The 19,164-nt window shown below is 44.1% G+C and overlaps 1 protein-coding gene across 1 annotated transcript in view; it reads right to left on the reverse strand.

The window, feature by feature from the left end:
* tmem170b (transmembrane protein 170B) overlaps positions 1–19,164 on the reverse strand; it is a 57,089-nt gene that overhangs the window by 11,584 nt on the left and 26,341 nt on the right. Inside the window, exon 2 of the mRNA XM_072560782.1 lies at positions 13,020–13,190. Within this exon, the coding sequence (XP_072416883.1) occupies positions 13,020–13,190 (171 nt within the window). The remainder of the gene's footprint in view (positions 1–13,019; positions 13,191–19,164) is intronic.

A 19,164-nucleotide genomic window follows, 5' to 3' on the forward strand; every position in this document is an offset into this window, starting at 1 on the left:
CAATTTCTACTTTTGCCTCTCATTTGTTTCTTATGTATTGAAATAAACTTTTATATCATTTCTAATATTACTGGCTAGCTTACCTTCGTATTTTATCCTCTCCTTCTTTATTTTTCTCTTTGTTATCCTCTGTTTGTTTTTGTAGTCTTCCCAACTTTGATTTCCCAGTGCTCTTAGCCACTTTGTAGGTTCTCTCTTTTTCTTTGATACATTTCCTGACTTCCTTTGTCAGCCATGGCTGTCTAACCCTCTAATCTTTCTTTTCTTTGGGATGTACCTCTGTAATGGTGTCCTCAATTACGCCCAGAACTCCTGCCATTGTTGCTCTACTATCTTCCCCACTAGGCTCTGCTTCCAGGTCAATTTTCATCAGTTCCTCTCTTATGACTCTTATTATATTTAACTGTAACACCATTATATTTGATTTTGCTTTCTCCCTTTCAAACTCCAGACTGAACTCTACCATATTATGATCGCTGCCTCCTAAGTGTTCCCTGACTTTAAGATCTTTTATAAGGTCTGGCTCATTACATAGCTCTAAATCCAGAATAGCCTGCTCCCTTGTGGGCTCCATCACAAACTGTTCCTAAAAGCCATCCTATAAGCATTCCATGAATTCCTTTTCTTTGGATCCACCAGCAACATTATTCACTCAGTCCATCTGCATATTGAAGTCCCCCATAATCACCGTGACCTTGCCATTCTGACATGCCCTATTTATTTCCTGGGACAAATTGCGTCCCTGGTCCTGACCACTGCAGGGAGGTCTGTACATAACTCCCAATATGGTTTTATTGCCTTAAGTTGTTCCTCAGCTCCACCCACACAGACTCCACATCATCTGATCCTATGTCATTCAGTGCCATAGATTTAATCTCATTCTTAACTAACAAGGCAATCCCACCACCTTGTCTGTCTCCCTATCTTTTCGGTAAGTTGTAAATCTTGAATGTTTAACTGCCAGTCCTGAACTCCCTACAAACTCATCTGTGATGTCTATCACATCATAATCATTCATGCTTTGTGCCGTTAAATCAGCTTTGTTACAAGTATTATAAGCATTTAGATAAAGCTCCTTAATGCTAAACATCTTATCCTCATGATTTCCAACATCTCTAGTAATATGTCCTAAGTTATCATTTCTTTTTGCTTCTTTCCTAGCCTGTTTTGAACTTAAACCCTGCACACATGCTAACCTGCTGCTGATCTTTCTACTTGACTCCAACCTCCCTGTTGCTTTCCTTTTCCCTTCCCTCCTACTCAAGCTTAAAATACAAAGGGATGTGTGTCCTTGAATATAAAACAAGTTGTTAGTATGCAGACACAGGAAAAGGTAGGTAACCAAAATGGTCTGTTGCCTTTATTGCGAGAGATTCAAAAGGAGAGAAGTCTTGCTACAACAATTCATCGGTGAAAGCACACCTAATGTATTGCATACAATTTTGCTTCATATTTAAAAGGATGAAGTAGTTGGGTTGGAAGCAATTCTGATAAGGTTCATTAGACCGATTCCTGGGATGAAGGGGTTAGCTTATGAGGCGAGATTGATGGTTTTAAGGATTTTTTTAAAAAAAGGTGGATAAGCTGGCAATTTGACAGGAAATCATTCTGCTTGCAACACACTATCTACCAATTAAATGTGAAAGGTAAGAATGAGTAATTATTGAGCTTTCACAACCATTAGGCTGACACCAGCATTGCTAAAGATCTTGCATGCGATTCAAGAATGAATCCTCTGTTTTAACCTCCATCAAAACAATGGTCTATACCCAATCAGATTCACTCCTCCACAACTGAAATCTTAAGAACTGTAGTCTGAACACCACATTGTGAATTAAATGCAGCATACAAAACTCTGCCACAGGATGCAAGATATTCAACTCGCCACAGTAGTGTGACTTACTGTCTGCATTTAACTTAGACTTGTGGTTACCATTGTGCAGCTTTACATGATCAAAATCATTGAATCCCTACAGTGTGGAAACAGGTCCTTTAGCCCATCAGGTCCACAGTGACCCTCCAAAGAGTAATCCCCTAGACCCACTCCCCTACCCTACTACTCTACATTTACCCCTGACGGACGCACCTAATCCTACATATCCCTGAACAGTATGGACAATTTAGCATGGCCAATTCAACTAACCGGCACATCTTTGAATTATTGGCGGAAACTGGAGGACCTGGAGGAAACCCACACAGACATGGGGAGTTTGTGCAAACTCCAGACAGATAGGCAGAGGCCGAAATGGAACCCAGATCCCTGGCGCTGTGAGGTAGCAGTGCTAACCGCTGAGCCACCGTGCTGCTCAGTAGATAAATTGTAGAGGTAAAAATGCCAAGAGAAGGTTCCCTTCAATTAAAAAAAAACTATGGGTATTAATTTAAAAATAAAGGAGTCTCCATTTAAAATGGACATAGGGAGGAATTTCTTCACTCAGTGGGTCACGCAATTATGAATCACCACAGGAAGTGATGACATCACCAACCCAAGGAAATCTAAAACACAAATAAAAAGCGGGCCATACTAGTGCTTCATGGGAGGCTCACTGATGTTACCTAGTATGGTGACAAAACGTCTGAAAACAAACATTCTAGCTCAATGAACAAACTTACATCCATTAGGAAATTTTCTACTGAGAAAGCAATGATGCTAGGTTATTAACATATTCATTTAGGCAATACAGTGAATCAAGAGTTTATATGTAAAATGGCTTACTCCTCTATCTTACATTCTTTAAGCCAACTTTGATCAATATGGTAAGAATAGTTAAAGAAAGAAGTGAACAAGATTTTACTACATAATGTGTATTACAGATCTGTATATGTTGAAGGATTGACTTATAACTACAAGAGCAGGCCTTTTGACCCACCAAGCCTGTGCCAAATCCTTATTTAAACTCACTACTTATTGCCCATGTGCAGTGTTCACTGTTCTGTCTCTGTTCACCTCATGTTCATGGTCTATCAAGATACAGATTAAGTGTTAACGTGCCTGCTTCCACCACCTCCAGCGGCAGTGTTTCAGGCATCACCACACGGAGAAAATCTTTTCCTACACTTCTCCCCCACACTTTCATCTGCTCATTGACTTTATCACCCTGGGGAAAAAAACCTTTCCACCCTATCTATGCCTCTCAATTTTGTAGACCACCATCAGGTCGTCCCTCAGCCTTTCCAGTGAAAAGAATCAGATCTTGTCCAACCTCTCCTTATGTCCAAAGCCCTTCAGACTAGGCAACATCCTGCTAAACCTTCTCTGCACCCTCGCCAAAGCATCTATATACTTCTGTTAGTGTGGTGACCAGAACTACATGTAATATTACAAATGTGTTCTAACTAAAGTTTTGTTTGGCTGTACCGACTTCAGAGTAGGATTCATGAAATTTAGTGAGAAAATTTTATGTACAATAAAAGTCAGAGAAAGGTAACTAATAGTGCTCAGCATTGCAACTTAGTTGGGGGTGTGGCATTTAAAAACATCCATTAAAGGAATCAATTTTGAAATGCTGCAAGGGTTTTACATTCCTGGAATCAGCTCCACTTAAGAATAAACAATCCCTTTAGGTTTACGAAAGTTAAAACAAGTTTCAAAAAGAAACTTTTAATGACATCAGGATATGAAATATTATTGAAAATCTTAAATGAAAGCCAATTAACACGTCACTTCAGGTCTTTAGCTATCACCATAAGACAGCAGGTAAAAAAAAAATCTGGATCAAATTACTGAGTGAATAGGGCTATAATCAAGGAATTGAAAGTTACGGATTTAAAAGAAACTTATCAATCAAGACCATATGCTGTCCACATCCGTGGTCAAGTTGCATTTATGTTACATGTTTACTGGCTTCATCTTCTGCCTTAATCTCTTCAACACAATAACACACCCTTTTGACGGAGGGACAATCTCCAGTTTCCCCTTCCAGAGTATAGACATCACATCCTGAAGGAGCTAAATTGTCGGCTCTGGTGTTTCTCCAGTTTCCAGGCTCCTTCCCACGTTGGTTTCTCTCATTCACTTAACTCTCAACTTTTGTTCATTGCCATTACATGAGCTCTGAAATCCGCAGAATGTTATTGCAGGTAGGAAGGTCACTCAGCCCCTCAAACCTGTGCCAGTTCTTTTGAAGAGAAATTTAATCAATTGTATCACTTCCCTGCACACAGTCTCTCCCCCTCTCCACCACACAAAGTATTAAATTTCTTTTTGAAAGCCAATTTAAATCGCCAACACAATTTCAGGGAGCAAGTGCATGTCAAAGCCTAACTGTGAAAGTTTTTCCTCATGGCACCTCTAGTTCATTTATCAACTTTAAGTGAATCTATATCGGAGCCCTTGGATTACCAATCCTTAAGCCACTGGAAACACTTTACATTTACTAAGAATATGGTGTTTAGGAACAAGATCAGGCTAATACCCACATCATGGCCACTCCCACAGCTACTTCCGGCCCTCACATCATCGCTGATGCCACATGCTCAGTGACTCCCGCCACCCCTACTGCCATGATCACCACCACTTCTGCCTCCACCAGCGCCACTCACCTGCATTCTGCAGACACGCCCCCCCACAGACCCCACTGTCACTATCCCCACACCCCAGAACCCCGAGGGCAACATTACCCCAGCTCATGCCTCCACCCCCATTCCCCCCACCATCACACCCACTCCAGGTACTGGCTCCGACCCCATTCCCAGCTCCACACCCGCACCAGATCCCAGCTCCCGGCCCTGCCGAGTTTTCACCATCCCTCCAGACCTCCCACTCACGGAGGACGAACGATCAGTCCTCAGCAAAGGACTCACCTTCATCCCCCTCTGTCCACGCATCAATGAATTTAATACACGACGTGACATCGAACAATTCTTCCGTCGCCTCCGCCTCCGAGCTTACTTTCACAATCAGGACTCCCACCCACCTTCCGAGGACCCCTTCGCCCACCTCCAACACTGCATCCACCTGGACACCCCGCGCTGGCCTATTACCTGCCCTCGACCTCTTCATTTCCAAGTGCCGCCGGGACATTAACCGCCTCAACCTGTCATTCCCCCCTCCCCCACTCCAACCTCTCACCCTCACAACGCGCAGCCCTCCAGTCCCAACCTCACCATCAAGCCAGCGGATAAAGGGGGCGCAGTGGTAGTCTGGCGCACTGACCTCTACACCGCTGAAGCCAAACGCCAACTCGAGGACACCTCTTCCTACTGCTCCCTCAACCATGACCCCACCCCCCATCACCAAACCATCATCTCCCAGACCATACAGAACCTCATCACCTCAGGAGATCTCCCACCCACAGCTTCCAACCTCATAGTCCGGGAAGCCCGCACTGTCCGGTTATACCTCCTTCCCAAGATCCACAAGCCTGACCACCCTGGCCGACCCATTGTCTCAGCATGCTCCTGCCCCACTGAACTCATCTCTACCTACCTTGACACTGTCCTATCCCCCCTAGTCCAGGAACTCCCCACATACGTTAGAGACACCACCCACGCCCTCCACCTCCTCCAAGACTTCTGTTTCCCTGGCCCCCAACGCCTTATCTTCAACATGGATATCCAATCCCTCTACACCTCCATTCGCCATGACCAGGGCCTCCAAGCCCTCCATTTTTTCCTCTCCAGACGTCCCCAACAGTACCCTTCCACTGACACTCATTCGTTTGGCCGAACTGGTCCTCACCCTTAACAATTTCTCCTTTGAATCCTCCCACGTCCTCCAGACCAAAGGCGTAGCCATGGGCACACGTATGGGCCCCAGCTATGCCTGTCTCTTTGTTGGCTATGTAGAACAGTTGATCTTCCGTAATTACACCGGCACCACTCCCCACCTCTTCCTCCGCTACATTGATGACTGCATTGGCGCCACCTCGTGCTCCCACAAGGAGGTTGAGCAATTCATCAACTTCACCAACACATTCCACCCGGACCTTAAATTTACCTGGACTATCTCTGACACCTCGCTCCCCTTCCTGGACCTCTCCATCTCCATTAGTGACGACCAACTTGACACTGGCATTTTTTACAAACCCACTGACTCCCATAGCTACCGGGATTACACCTCTTCCCACCCTATCTCTTGCAAAAATGCCATCCCGTATTCCCAATTTCTCCGCCTCCGCCGTATCTGCTCCCAGGAGGACCAGTTCCACCATAGGACACACCAGATGGCCTCCTTCTTTAGAGACCGCAATTTCCCTTCCCACGTGGTTAAAGATGCCCTCCAACGTATCTCGTCCACATCCCGCACCTCCGCCCTCAGACCCCACCCCTCCAACCGTAACAAGGACAGAATGCCCCCGGTGCTCACCTTCCACCCTACAAACCTTCGCATCAACCAAATCATCCACCGACATTTCCGCCACCTCCAAAAAGACCCCACCACCAGGGATATATTTCCCTCCCCACCCCTTTCCACCTTCCGCAAAGACCATTCCCTCCGTGACTACCTGGTCAGGTCCACACCCCCCTACGACCCACCCTCCCATTCTGGCACTTTCCCCTGCCACCGCAGGAACTGTAAAACCTGTGCCCACACCTCCTCCCTCACCTCTATCCAAGGCCCTAAAGGAGCCTTCCACATCCAAAGTTTCACATGCACATCCACCAATATCATTTATTGTATCCGTTGCTCCTGATGTGGTCTCCACTACATTGGGGAGACTGGGCGCCTCCTAGCAGAGCGCTTTAGGGAACATCTCCAAGACACCCACACCAATCAACCAAACCGCCCCGTGGCCCAACATTTCAACTCCCCCTCCCACTCTGCCGAGGACATGGAGGTCCTGGGCCTCCTTCACCGCCGCTCCCTCACCACCAGACGCCTGGAGGAAGAACGCCTCATCTTCCGCCTCAGAACACTTCAACCCCAGGGCATTAATGTGGACTTCAACAGTTTCCTCATTTCCCCTTCCCCCACCTCATCCTAGTTTCAAACTTCCAGCTCAGTTACTGTCTCCTTGACTTGTCCGACCTGCCTACCTTCTTTTCCACCTATCCACTCCACCCTCTCCTCCTTGACCTATCACCTTCATCCCCTCCCCCACTCACCGATTGTACTCTATGCTATTCTCTCCCCACCCCCACCCTCCTCTAGCTTATCTCTCCATGCTTCAGGCTTACTGCCTTTATTCCTGATGAAGGGCTTTTGCCCGAAACGTCGATTTCGCTGCTCGTTGGATGCTGCCTGAACTGCTGTGCTCTTCCAGCACCACTAATCCAGTAAAAGGTCAGAGGGAGTCTTCTCTGCCATTAACATATATAATGTTGATCAAGCAGAGGTGTCAGCCCCATTTTCTTATTGGCCCTCCTTATAATTTAATCCTTAGTTATGTTTTTCATATCTGCATCAAATCCCCTCAGGTTTCTGGGGTCAGTGAAGAACAACCTCAGATCCACAGCAGTCCCTGATTCCTAGAGCCATTCTAGGTGAATCTTTGGAATCTCTACAAAGTCTTTATCTCCTTCTCATGTCCAGAATTTGAATCCATAGGCAGAGTAGGGTTGATCTGTCTCAATATAGGCACAGGACAGCTTCTTGGTTTGTGTATTCTACCTTGTATTATAAAAGTTCATTACAAGTACAGGTTTCAGTATGATACTGAGTCAGAGTCATACAGTGATGTACAGGACTGAAACAGACACTTCGGGCCAATTCGTCCATGCCGACCAGATATCCCAACCGAGTCTAGTCCCACCGGCCAGCACCCGGCCCATATCCCTCCAACCCCCTCCTATTCATATATCCATCTAGATGCCTTTTCAATGTTACAATTGTACCAGCCTTCACCACTTTCTCTGACAGCTCATTCCATACACATACCACCCTCTGCGTGTAAAAGTTGCCCTTCTCACTCTAAACCTGCACCCTCTTGTTCTGGACTCCCCCACCCAAAGGTCTCTTTCTCCTATCCATGCCCCTCAATTTTATAAACCTCTAAAAAAAAAGGTCATCCCTCAGCCTTCGAGTTCCAGGGGAAAAAAAACCCCAGCCTATTCAAACTCTCCAGCCCAAGCAACATCCTTGTGAATCTTTTCTGAACCATTTCAAGTTTCACAACATCTTTCCAATAGGATGGAGACCAGAAGAATTGCACACAATGAATTCACAATCATTACTTCGTCAGGCAAATGCTACTTGGTCATTCATATCACACAACTAACCAACCCCACTTCTCTGAACCTCACCATATGAAATATCGGGACAGCAACACCCAAAAACCAAGTACTATTATCAATAACCCCAAGCACAAAGGAGAATTTCTGGAATTAGCAGCAAATCAACTGCAATGTACTATTCATATTCTAAACTAAAAGGGCTTTATTAACAAAACTGAGTGACAAATATTTTCTCATTTTAAATTTAAGTTAACCAATTTACAAATTTCCAACAGCAAGCATGTAATAGGAGAACAACATACTAGAGATACTGAAAAATCTGTAATACAAACAGAAAACCAATGATCTACTCAGCAGCCAGGCAGTATCTGGAGAGTGCACATGAGAGAATCAATGCATCAGGGGCACAATCTACACTAGATCTGACAAATGGTCACTGATGTCGAATTCTCTCAGCATAGATGCCATCATATATGCTGAGGATTTCCAACATTTCCCATTTATATTACAGCAAATATAATTATGCACTTTTTGCAGCTGCATTCTTCTTTCCTTCCACCCTCAGTTGCCTCCCTCTTCCCTCCCACATTTGCTGCTGATTCACTACTATTGAGACAGTGAGCCTATGTGGGTAAGAACACACTATAATTAGAGGAGCAGTTTCTCATGGGCTATGTCCCTTTCACCTATACAGACTACCTTGCTCTGACTGGTCACCCTTGAAGTTTTTTCTTCCCTGGTGCTGTGGGCAAAATCACCCTCTGCATATTTTAAAATGCTGCAAGTGACAGGAGATGGTTACTTGAGAGACAGTCGGTCAGCAATGCAGGAGACGGAGGCTTCCTGAAGACCCCAGTAATTAGCATAGTCAGTACCATCCTCTCTCAGCCACTGCCCTCACCCTCACCTTTAATGGCCTAAATCATCATTACACTTTGCAAAATGGGCAAAATCTCTGTTCCCTCAAGGTTTAAAGAAAGTAAGCTTGAATAAATAAGTGGACTAGTGGTTTAGCCATTCACTGCTAGATCTCATTTGTGAAAATCAGTTCACCTTTCTAGGATAACACTAGAACATAAATGTAATTTCAGTTTCTCTCCTTTGATGAAATTCCTCTTCTAAGCAGGACTGCAGAGATCATGGATTTTTTATTACTAAGATCAAGGCCACCCATTAACTGCTACGTCTCTTCTTTCCCCAAATCCACTAGGTCAAACTTTCTTTAAAGCTATCCATGCACAAGCCTTGAATTTGTGACTCTCTCTGGATTCTTTCCAATTTTCTGTGTGCTCTCCATGCTCATCCTGTTCATGAGACCAACCTCCTACTGCTCACTAAACTACTGACAACTGTTACAATAGGAAGGTTAAAAGTATTACGATGTTTTGGATACGATCAGTAAATGGAAAGGGGAAATTAAGGGAGTTATATGACATGTTCTACAGCCTACCAGACAGTAAGCCTGGCTAGTTTATGATATCAAAGAACAGCTTAGATTGTCTATTGGGAAGGCAATGAAAGACATTTCGGCTTGAAATCAACACCAGAGAGTAAGCAAGCTCCTTGCAGTCTCAGTCATAATGTTTCTTGATCTAAACTAGATTCTGATAAAATCAGACATTTAAAATTCTCACCAAAATCTCTCTACAGACTTGCTGTTTCACATTTATGTAATCTCTTTCAGCCAACAATGCTGAGGTGTCTATAGTCCTCTAATACTGGCCTCTTCAACATTACCAATTTTAAAATTCATTCACCATCGTTTGTGGTTTGGTTTACAACTGTTTCAAGCTCTGCAACTTCATTCTAAGTCCCGGAGATTCTTTCATCTATCTTCCTTTTAGTCACCCTTATGAAGTCTGTTTTTGAGCTGTGATCTAAGAACTGTGAGCTAAAGATGTCCTCTGGACTGTGGGCAGCAGCATATATGTTTTAAAAGAAAAACACAGAAACAGATATTCATTAGGCCAGGCCTGGAAGTTAAGTGCAGGTTGGCTTTCAATCAAAAAGGTTCTAGAGACTCTTTGACACCAAGGACAGACATTATGTTTAACAAGTTGACATACATTGGCCATTAAAAAAGGTCAGTGCCTGAGATCTGGTTCTTCTAAATCTGAAGCAGAACTTATCCTCCAGAAGATGGCAAATGTTAAATGGTAACCAAAACCTGATGAGGAGACAGGCCGGAGTTTTGAACTCTGTTTTAGACTGCATTTTCTGTTAGAAGGAGGAGTTTGACTGTTAATGAGACATTCTTTTCACAGGCAACCACACATTTGCACATTGTACGTCAGTGACCAAGCTGAACTTGGTCCTTTTGGTGCTCAGAGAGAAAGTTACTAGAATTAACTTTATGATATTTTAGAATAAAAAGTTTTATTTTTAAGAATGGCTGCCATAGGTGTTTCAAAGATAAAGTCAACAACTTCAATTGCATAATGGTTGGAAACTATAAATGATTTTTCATGGGTTGTTAAAGTTCAAGAACCTTGAAAATGTTATGTAAATAATTATTCACTTAAGTTAATTTTTTGGTAAAACATGAACAATATTTCAATTTCAAAGAATCTAACAGAGGCAATCCCCACTTGGAAACAAACTCACATTACTTCCTATAGTTTAATGGAGAAACAGGACTGACACGATTCTCAAACTTCATGACTTTAATTTTACATTTGGAGATAATGTGTGCAATACAATGAGTCAGCATAATCTGAACAGTTCAGGTGGAAGAATACCAATCCACTGCAATTCCACCTCTGCTCTGAAGAAGTCTGGGTTGGGGGTGGGCCCTCCCACCTAATCAGCAACTGAAACCTTCAAGCAGATGTAATTAATGCCTACTTAAAAAGGGACTCATCGCACTGTCACTTATCAATTTACCAATAGGCAGGAGACATGACAAGCAGCACCCAGTATCTCTGAGGGGCTTGGCCCAACACTAACCTGTCAAATGCCCCAGTGGACCAAGACAAGGCACATTTTCCCTAAAAATAAAGCAATGCAGGACTCCCACTGGATCTTCAGACATCAGATCTCTATCCCATGCCATATCTTAAAGCCAAGACATCAGGAAATTGGTCATATTTCTCGGAAAATAATGTGCATCCAGTTAAATTTTAAGCAATCCCCACATTCAATAAAACACTTTAAAAGTTACAGAATAAATACATGTAAGAATTATCTGGAATCTCAGTTTAAGCTAAATTCTCCCCATTGCTCAACACTGTTTGTATGTTAGATTAAAACAGGACTTTGAGATTGAGTGCAACCAGTATAACACGAATTCAAAAAGATATGGAAACTGAATACAGAAATATTAAGAGTATAAAAGAAGTCCACAAATATGTATGGGCTGCACGATGAATGCAAACATTTTAAACATTATGAACACTTTGCCCCCCTATCTCCTGTTGCCCTGGCAAACTGACTGGAAACTCTGCCTGACTTGTATTTCTCCTTTGCTGCATGAACTTTGTGGGGCACAGGTTTAGATCGCAATTGTAAAGTGTTGCCTTGTCAGATCAATCTGAAAATGAGAATGCAAGAGGGTTGGTATTGACAATACAAAAACAACTAAATACAAATTGATGTGAACATGGTTTTAAATTTAATATGCCTGCCAAAGTTTCATGGTAGATATAAATATGGGCTACAAAACCAAAAACGTTGGTGTCAATGCCTTAAAAGAGGCATTCCTGTGTTAATAGCATTGGTATTGAACAAAAACTCAAACACTGCAGTCATTAACCCCAAATCTGTGCAATTTTTGATGACGACAATTTGCATCAGTCTTCATTCATCATCTGAATCGACCAAAACTTCAGGGAAATATTTTGGAAAATTGATGTTGCAGTCTACCTGCTCTAGCTCAGTCTGTAGTATGACATGACCTACTTCCACCACTGAATTGGCAAAACAAGTTACTCAAATGAAAGCTGCCTTTTCACCAAGCAAAAAAATTATTTGTCATAATGGACTAGAAACATTAGCTCTGCTTTTCTCTTCACAGGATGTGGTCAGACCTGCTGAGTTGCACCAGTTCTATTTTTATTTCAAATTACTATAGATGCTGAAGATCTGTTTTTTTCCCCCATTTAGGGTTCTCATTGGGCTGTTAGAAAGCTGATAACAAGCTTATCTTTGTTCAAAGAGCTGTAACTGGGTCTTAATGGCAATGAGGAAAATTACTGGAAAAAAAATCAGTCTATACCAATTTGTGGGCGGGGGGGGGGGGGGGGAAAGGTTGTTATGTTCTTAAAATTAACCTGTTTAACTGTCTAAAAAAAGCTAGTACATTTTATGCATATTTTAGCTTCCACCTTATTACGTATTTCCCCTCAGTAAATGTTCACAGTAGTGATTTAGTGCTTTTCATTATGCTTCAGAGATCACTAGACCAACCAGGAGCCTTTCTTCAGGCTCAATCGCCATCAGGTTGCTAACAGGTTTGCCAGTTATAATGGCAAACATTTCATGGTCTTATCAATTCACGTTATAATTAGTCTCATGACACACATCCATTATTCTGTTCTCACAAACATTTCCTGTTCAATATCAGAAATAAAATAAAGTGACTAATAATTCCTGAAATGACAACACTTATTCTTGAGGGGTCCAGACTGTCAGAAGCCTCAGTACTTTTAGATATACTTTGTGTGCCTCTGTTTGGTGAGCAGAATGTGCAAACATCAATCATAGCACCATACTTAGAAAAAAAAGGAGGGGTGGATGAGGGGGGGGGGAATTTTTTTTAACCTCAAAAGAATATACAGTACATCAAACTGCAATTTTCTTTTACAATATTTTGTAGCCAGAAGTCTAGGCTAAGGCACAGAATTTAACTGTAGCTAGCATATGCTGAACTAACAAAATAGCACCTATGTAACAACACAAACACTTACTGGTAATCATTCCTCCAGTTATGGATGCCAGGAATCCCACAACAATTGCCACCACTGATATCACTCTCCCTTGCTTGTGCCTTTGAAGCATCACAAACATCAGCAGTCCCACTGCACCATGCAGAAAGAGAGAGGAGAAGAGAGCCCACAGGAAAACCCAGTACCACATTTCTGGGAGAGAAAAGAAATAATTAATTAGGATGGATAAGTAAACCAAAAACATTTATAATTACTGACATACATGAAAAGACAAGGCACATAAGCTAATTAAATCTTCGACAAAGAATTGGGTGAATAAAGCAAAACTCCTTGAAAGAAATAATGTAAGTTCCCAGGAATTGGCAGCGATAGGGTTAAGATTTCTCTTACACACCATCTGCCGGTCATGAAAACTTGTTTCTGCAAAACCCACTGGATGTTCTTACTGTCTGCAGCAATTACCTCTAGCGGCTAATTTTAGCAATCAAACTCAAATTTGCTAACAGTTAAAATTTAAGATAGAAAATCGCTAAGGTTATTCACAGATGAATGTAAAAAAAGTGATCATTTCAAAAGTTTCAAGCCAAATTGATGGCACCTTAAAAATATTTTTCACAACACTGAAATCTAATAATACCTAGCAATTTTACAAAGTATCCACCCTAAGATTTTCTATTACATTAAACAAAGATTTACAAAAACAGGATTAGAACATAGAAAAGTACAGCACAGAATAGGCCCTTTGGCCCACAATGTTGTGCCAAGGTTTAATCCTGATGTAAAATATAATAACTTAACCAATGTACCCCTCAACTCACTGCTATCCATGTGCATGTTCAGCAGTCACTTAAATGTCCCTAATGACTCTGCTTCTACCACCATGCATTCACAACTCTCTGCGTAAAGAACCTACCTCTGACATCTCCTCTATACCTTCCTCCTAATATTTTCAAACTAGGACTCCACGTATCAGTCAATCCTGCCCTGGGGAAAAGTCTCTGGCTATTGAGTCCATCTATTCCACTCGTGATCAAAGCATACAAAATAAGGTCTCCACTCTTCCTCCTCCTCCTCCTCTCCAGAGAGAAAAGTCCGAGCTTATTCAAGCTTCTTTCATAAGGCAAGTCATCCAGTCCAGGTAGCATCCTGGTAAACCTTCTTTGCACCCTCTCCAAAGCCTCTATCTTTCCTATAATAGGGTGACCAGAATTGGACACAATCTTCCAAGTGTGGGCTCACTAGGGACTTGTAGAGCTGCAGCAAAACCTCGTGACATTTAAACTCCTGTTAAATGAAAGCCAAAACACCATATGCTTTCTTAACAACCCTATCCACTATTACTTGAACACCAAAATCCCTCTGTTCCTCCACACTGCCAAGAATCCGGTCTTAATCCCATATTCAGTATTAGAGTTCGACCTTCCAAAATGCATCACTTCGCATTTATCCATGTTGAACACCATCTGCCATTTCTCAGCCCAGTTCTGCATCCTGTATATGTCAAGCTGCATTCCGCAGTAGCCCTCAATACTAATCGACGACACCTCCAACCTTTGTGTCGTTTACAAATTTACGAACCCACCCCTTAACCTTCTCATCCAAGTCAAGAACAGAGCCCTGCAGGACACCACTCACTGTCCTCCAGGCAGAATATTTTGCATCTACAACCACCCTCTGCCTTCTGTCAGCCAGCCAATTCTGAATCCAGATAGCCAAATCTCCCGGTATCCCATACTTCCTGACATTGTAAATGAGCTTACCATGGGGAACCTTATGAAATGCCTAGCCGAAGTCCATATGTACTACATCCACTGCTCAACCTGTCTTGACACCTCAAAAGAGCTCAATAAGATTTGTGAGGCATGACCTGCCCCTCACAAAGCCATGCTGACTGCCTTTAAACACACTATGCTTTGCCAAATAGTCATAAATCCTATCCCTCACGCTTCTTTCCAAAAAACTTTGCTGACCACAGCCATAATACTGACTGGTCTGTAATTGCCAGGGATTTTTCTAATACCCTTCTTGAAAAGAACAATATTCGTCTCCTTCCAATCCTCCGGTATGACTCCCGTGGAGAGTGAGGCGGCAAATATCCTCGCCAGCGGCTTAGCAACCTCCTTTCTCACTTTCCGGAGCAGCCTCGGATAAATCTGGTCTGGCCCTGGGAACTTAACAATCTTAAACGTTTACCAAACTTTCCAGCACATCAGCTTCAGCAATCCTGATCTGGTCAAGACTGTATTCCACCTCCTCAAAATTCTCATTTCGCAACTAGGTCCCTTTCCCAAGTGAAAACCGAAGGAAAGAAAAACGCATTTAGGGCTTCCCCTTTCTGCTCAGACTCCACGCACACATTCCCTCAATCGGCCCTACCTTCTCCCTGATCGTTCTCTTATCCCTCACGTCCAAGTAAAACACCTTTGGGTTCTCCCTAATCCTTCTTGCCAAGCCTTTTACGTGACCCTCCTGGCGCTCAGTCCATTTCGGAGCTCCTTTCTAGCAAGCTTGTAATCCTCTAAAGCTGTGCGAGATCTTTGCTTCCTTCACCTTACATAAGCTGCTTTCTTCCTTTTGACGAGAAGCTCCTCTGTTCTCGTCATCCAAGGTTCCTTAATCCTACCCCTTCTTGGTTAAAAGAAGGACTGCAGATGCTGGAAACCAGATTCTGGATTAGAGTGGTGCTGGAAAAGCACAGCAGTTCAGACAGCATCCAAGGAGCAGGACAAATTGATGTTACGGGCAAAAGCCCTTCATCAGGAATAGAGGCAGAAGGTGGGGGTGGGGAGAAATAGCAAAGAGTACAATAGGGTGAGTGGGGGTGGGGATGAAGGCGATAGGTCAGAGAAGAGGGTGGAGTGGATAGTTTGAAAGGAAGATAGGTGGAAAGGAAGAAGTAGGACTGGTCATGGGGACAGTGCTGAGCTGGAAGCTTGGAGCTGGGGTGAGGCGAAATGAGGAAACTGTTGAAGTCCACATTGATGACCTGGGGTTGAAGTGTTCCGAGGCAGAAGATGAGATGTTCTTCCTCAAGGTGTCTGGTGGTGAGGGAGCGGTGGCGAGGGAGGCCCAAGGCCTCCATGTCCTCAGCAGAGTGAGAGGGGGAGTTGAAATGTTGGGCCACAGGGCAGTGTAGTTGATTGGTGCGGGTGTCCCGGAGATGTTCCCTAAAGCGCTCTGCTAGAAGGCGTCCCGTCTCCCCAATGTAGAGGAGATTGCTTCAGGAGCAACGGATATGATAAGTGATATTGGTGGATGTGCAGGTAAAACTTTGATGGATGTGGAAGGCTCCTTTGGGGCCTTGGATGGAGGCGAGGGAGGAGGCGTGGGCACAGGTTTTGCAATTCCTGCGGTGGCAGGGGAAGGGGTGGGGCATGGACCTGACCAGGTAGTCATGGAGGGAACTGTCTTTGCGGAAAGCGGAAAGGGGTGGGGAGGGAAATATATCCCTGGTGGTGGGGTCCATTTGGAGGTGGCGGAAATGTTGGTGGATGATTTGGTTTATGCGAAGGTTGGTAGGGTGGAAGATGAGCACCAGAGGGTGTTCTGTCGTTGTTATGGTTGGAGGGGTGGGGTCTGAGGGCAGAGGTGCAGGATGTGGATGAGATGCATTTGAGGGCATCTTTAACCACGTGGGAAGGGAAATTGCGGTCTCTAAAGAAGGCGGCCATCTGGTGTATTCTGTGGTGGAACTGGTCCTCCTGGGAGCAGATACGGCAGAGGCGGAGGAATTGGGAATACGGGATGGCATTTTTGCAGGACGTAGGGTGGGAAGAGGTGTAATCTAGGTAGCTGTGGGAATCAGTGGGTTTGTAAAAACTGCCGATGTCAAGTCGGTCATCATTGATGGAGATGGAGAGATCCAGGAAGGGGAGGGAGGTGTCAGAGATGGTCCAGGTAAATTTAAAAAAGGTCAGGGTGGAATGCGTTGGTGAAGGTGAAGGTGATGAATTGCTCAACCTCCTCGCGGGAGCATGAGGTGGTGCCAATGCAGTCATCAATGTAGCAGAGGAAGAGGTGGGGAGTGGTGCCGGTGTAATTACGGAAGATCAACTGCTCTACATAGCCAACAAAGAGACAGGCATAGCTGGGGCCCATATGGGTGCCAATGCCTACCCCTTTGGTCTGGAAGAAGTGGGAGGATTCGAAGGAGAAATTGTTAAGGGCGAGGACCAGTTTAGCCAAACAAATGAGTGTGTCGGTGGAAGGGTACTGTTGGTGACGTCGGGAGAGGAAGAAACTGAAGGCTTGGAGGCCCTGATCATGGTGGATGGAGGTGTAGAGGGACTGGATATCTATGGCAAAGATGAGGCATTGGGGGTCAGGGAAACTGAAGTCTTGGAGGAGGTGGAGGGCATGGGTGGTGTTGACGTAGGTAGAGTTCAGTGGGGCAGGAGCATGCTGAGACAATGGGTCAGCCAAGGTGGTCAGGCTTGTGGATCCAGCTCCAAACTTCCAGCTCAGCACTGTCCCCATGACTTGTCCTACCTGCTCATCTTCCTTTCCACTCCAGCCTCCTCCCTGACCTATCACCTTCATCCCCACCCCCACTTACCTATTGTACTCTATGCTTTCTCCCCACCCCCACCCCCCTCTCATTTATCTCTCCACCATTCAAGCACTCTGCCTGTATTCCTGAAGAAGGGTGTTCACGTGAACCATCGATTGCCCTACCCCTTCTTACCTGTCTCAGAAGAACAAATCAGTGCATCACTCCCAACAACTACTCCTTAAATCGTCTCCACATGTCTGCTGTGACCTTTCTGTGGAACATTTGCTCCCAACCTGTACTTCCCAACTCCTGCCTGATAGCGTCATAAATTTCCTTTTCCCCAATTAAATATCTTCCCTCGGTAACTGCTCCTTTCACTCTCCAAGGCTATGCTAAACATGAGGCAGTTATGATCACTGTAACCAAAGTGCTCTCCCACCGCGAGATCTGACACCTGTCCTGGCTCGTTGCCGAGCACCCAAATCCAAAATGGCTTCTCCTCTCATTACACAATGCAGCAGCATAGTGCATTACTCTACAAGGGAGGTTCACTGGTGCCTGATTAAAGACCACCAGATCTACATTAAAAGAACTAGTCTTGCCGATTGCTGTTAGAAAACAAAGACATATTTTCAATTCCTGGTGCGGACAAAAGGAAAGTTCAGATGTTGTCGTTACAAATTGTCCGCTATTTACATGGTTAAAATAAATATTACTGGTTTTACCTCAAACAACTAATATTCCAATCACAGTTGCTTTTGAAGCAATTTGGGAAAAGCCATAGTTATAGCCAGAGGAAGGGTTGGAACATTGAAAACCCAAAACAGCCTTGACAGCTTGTTCTGCAGTTTAAATATGATAATGGCTGATCTCAGACACAGCCAACAGTGACCACGAGGAGGAGCAGATCTCAGGCTTTAGGACTAATAGTGGGATGGACAGACGAAATCCAAAAGTTGCTAATTATATTGCTGGATTAGTTATTTGGCAACTCCAAAATATTCATTTATCTTGTGGTTCAGGATCATACAGGGCTGTCATTTATCCTCATTTCCTCTCTCCTGGTGCCTGAAATGCTGTGCTTCCGGTACTTCCCTTTTTACTTACTTTCAGCAGGTCTGTTTCACACCTATCACAGCAATAAAAACTGAAAATACTTTTTGTAGCCAAAGGAATCAACTGAATAAGCAGGAAGAGACAGGGAGGTTTCCCAGAAGGTGGTGATTCCAGAAGTTTGAGGGGCCCAGTCATTGTTGTGGCTCTGTTTGCCGAGCTGGGAATTTGTGTTGCAGACATTTCTTCCCCTGTCTAGGTGACATCCTCAGTGCTTGGGAGCATCCTATGAAGCGCTTCTGTGATCTTTCCTCTGACATTTATAGTGGTTTGTCTCTGCCGCTTCCAGTTGTCAGTTCCAGCTGTCCGCTGCAGTGGCCGGTATATTGGGTCCAGGTCGATGTGTTTGTTGATAGAATCGGTGGATGAGTGCCCCAGCTGTTCTCTGTTTGGCTTGTCCTATAATAGTAGTGTTGTCCCAGTCGAACTCATGTTGCTTGTCATCTGAGTGTGTGGCTACTAAGGATCGCTGGTCGTGTCGTTTCGTGGCTAGTTGGTGTTCATGGATGTGGGTCGTTAGCTGTCTTCCTGTTTGTCCTATGTAGCGTTTTGTGCAATCCG

This window comes from Chiloscyllium punctatum, chromosome 41, assembly GCF_047496795.1.
Source record: "Chiloscyllium punctatum isolate Juve2018m chromosome 41, sChiPun1.3, whole genome shotgun sequence".
NCBI lineage: Eukaryota > Metazoa > Chordata > Chondrichthyes > Orectolobiformes > Hemiscylliidae > Chiloscyllium > Chiloscyllium punctatum.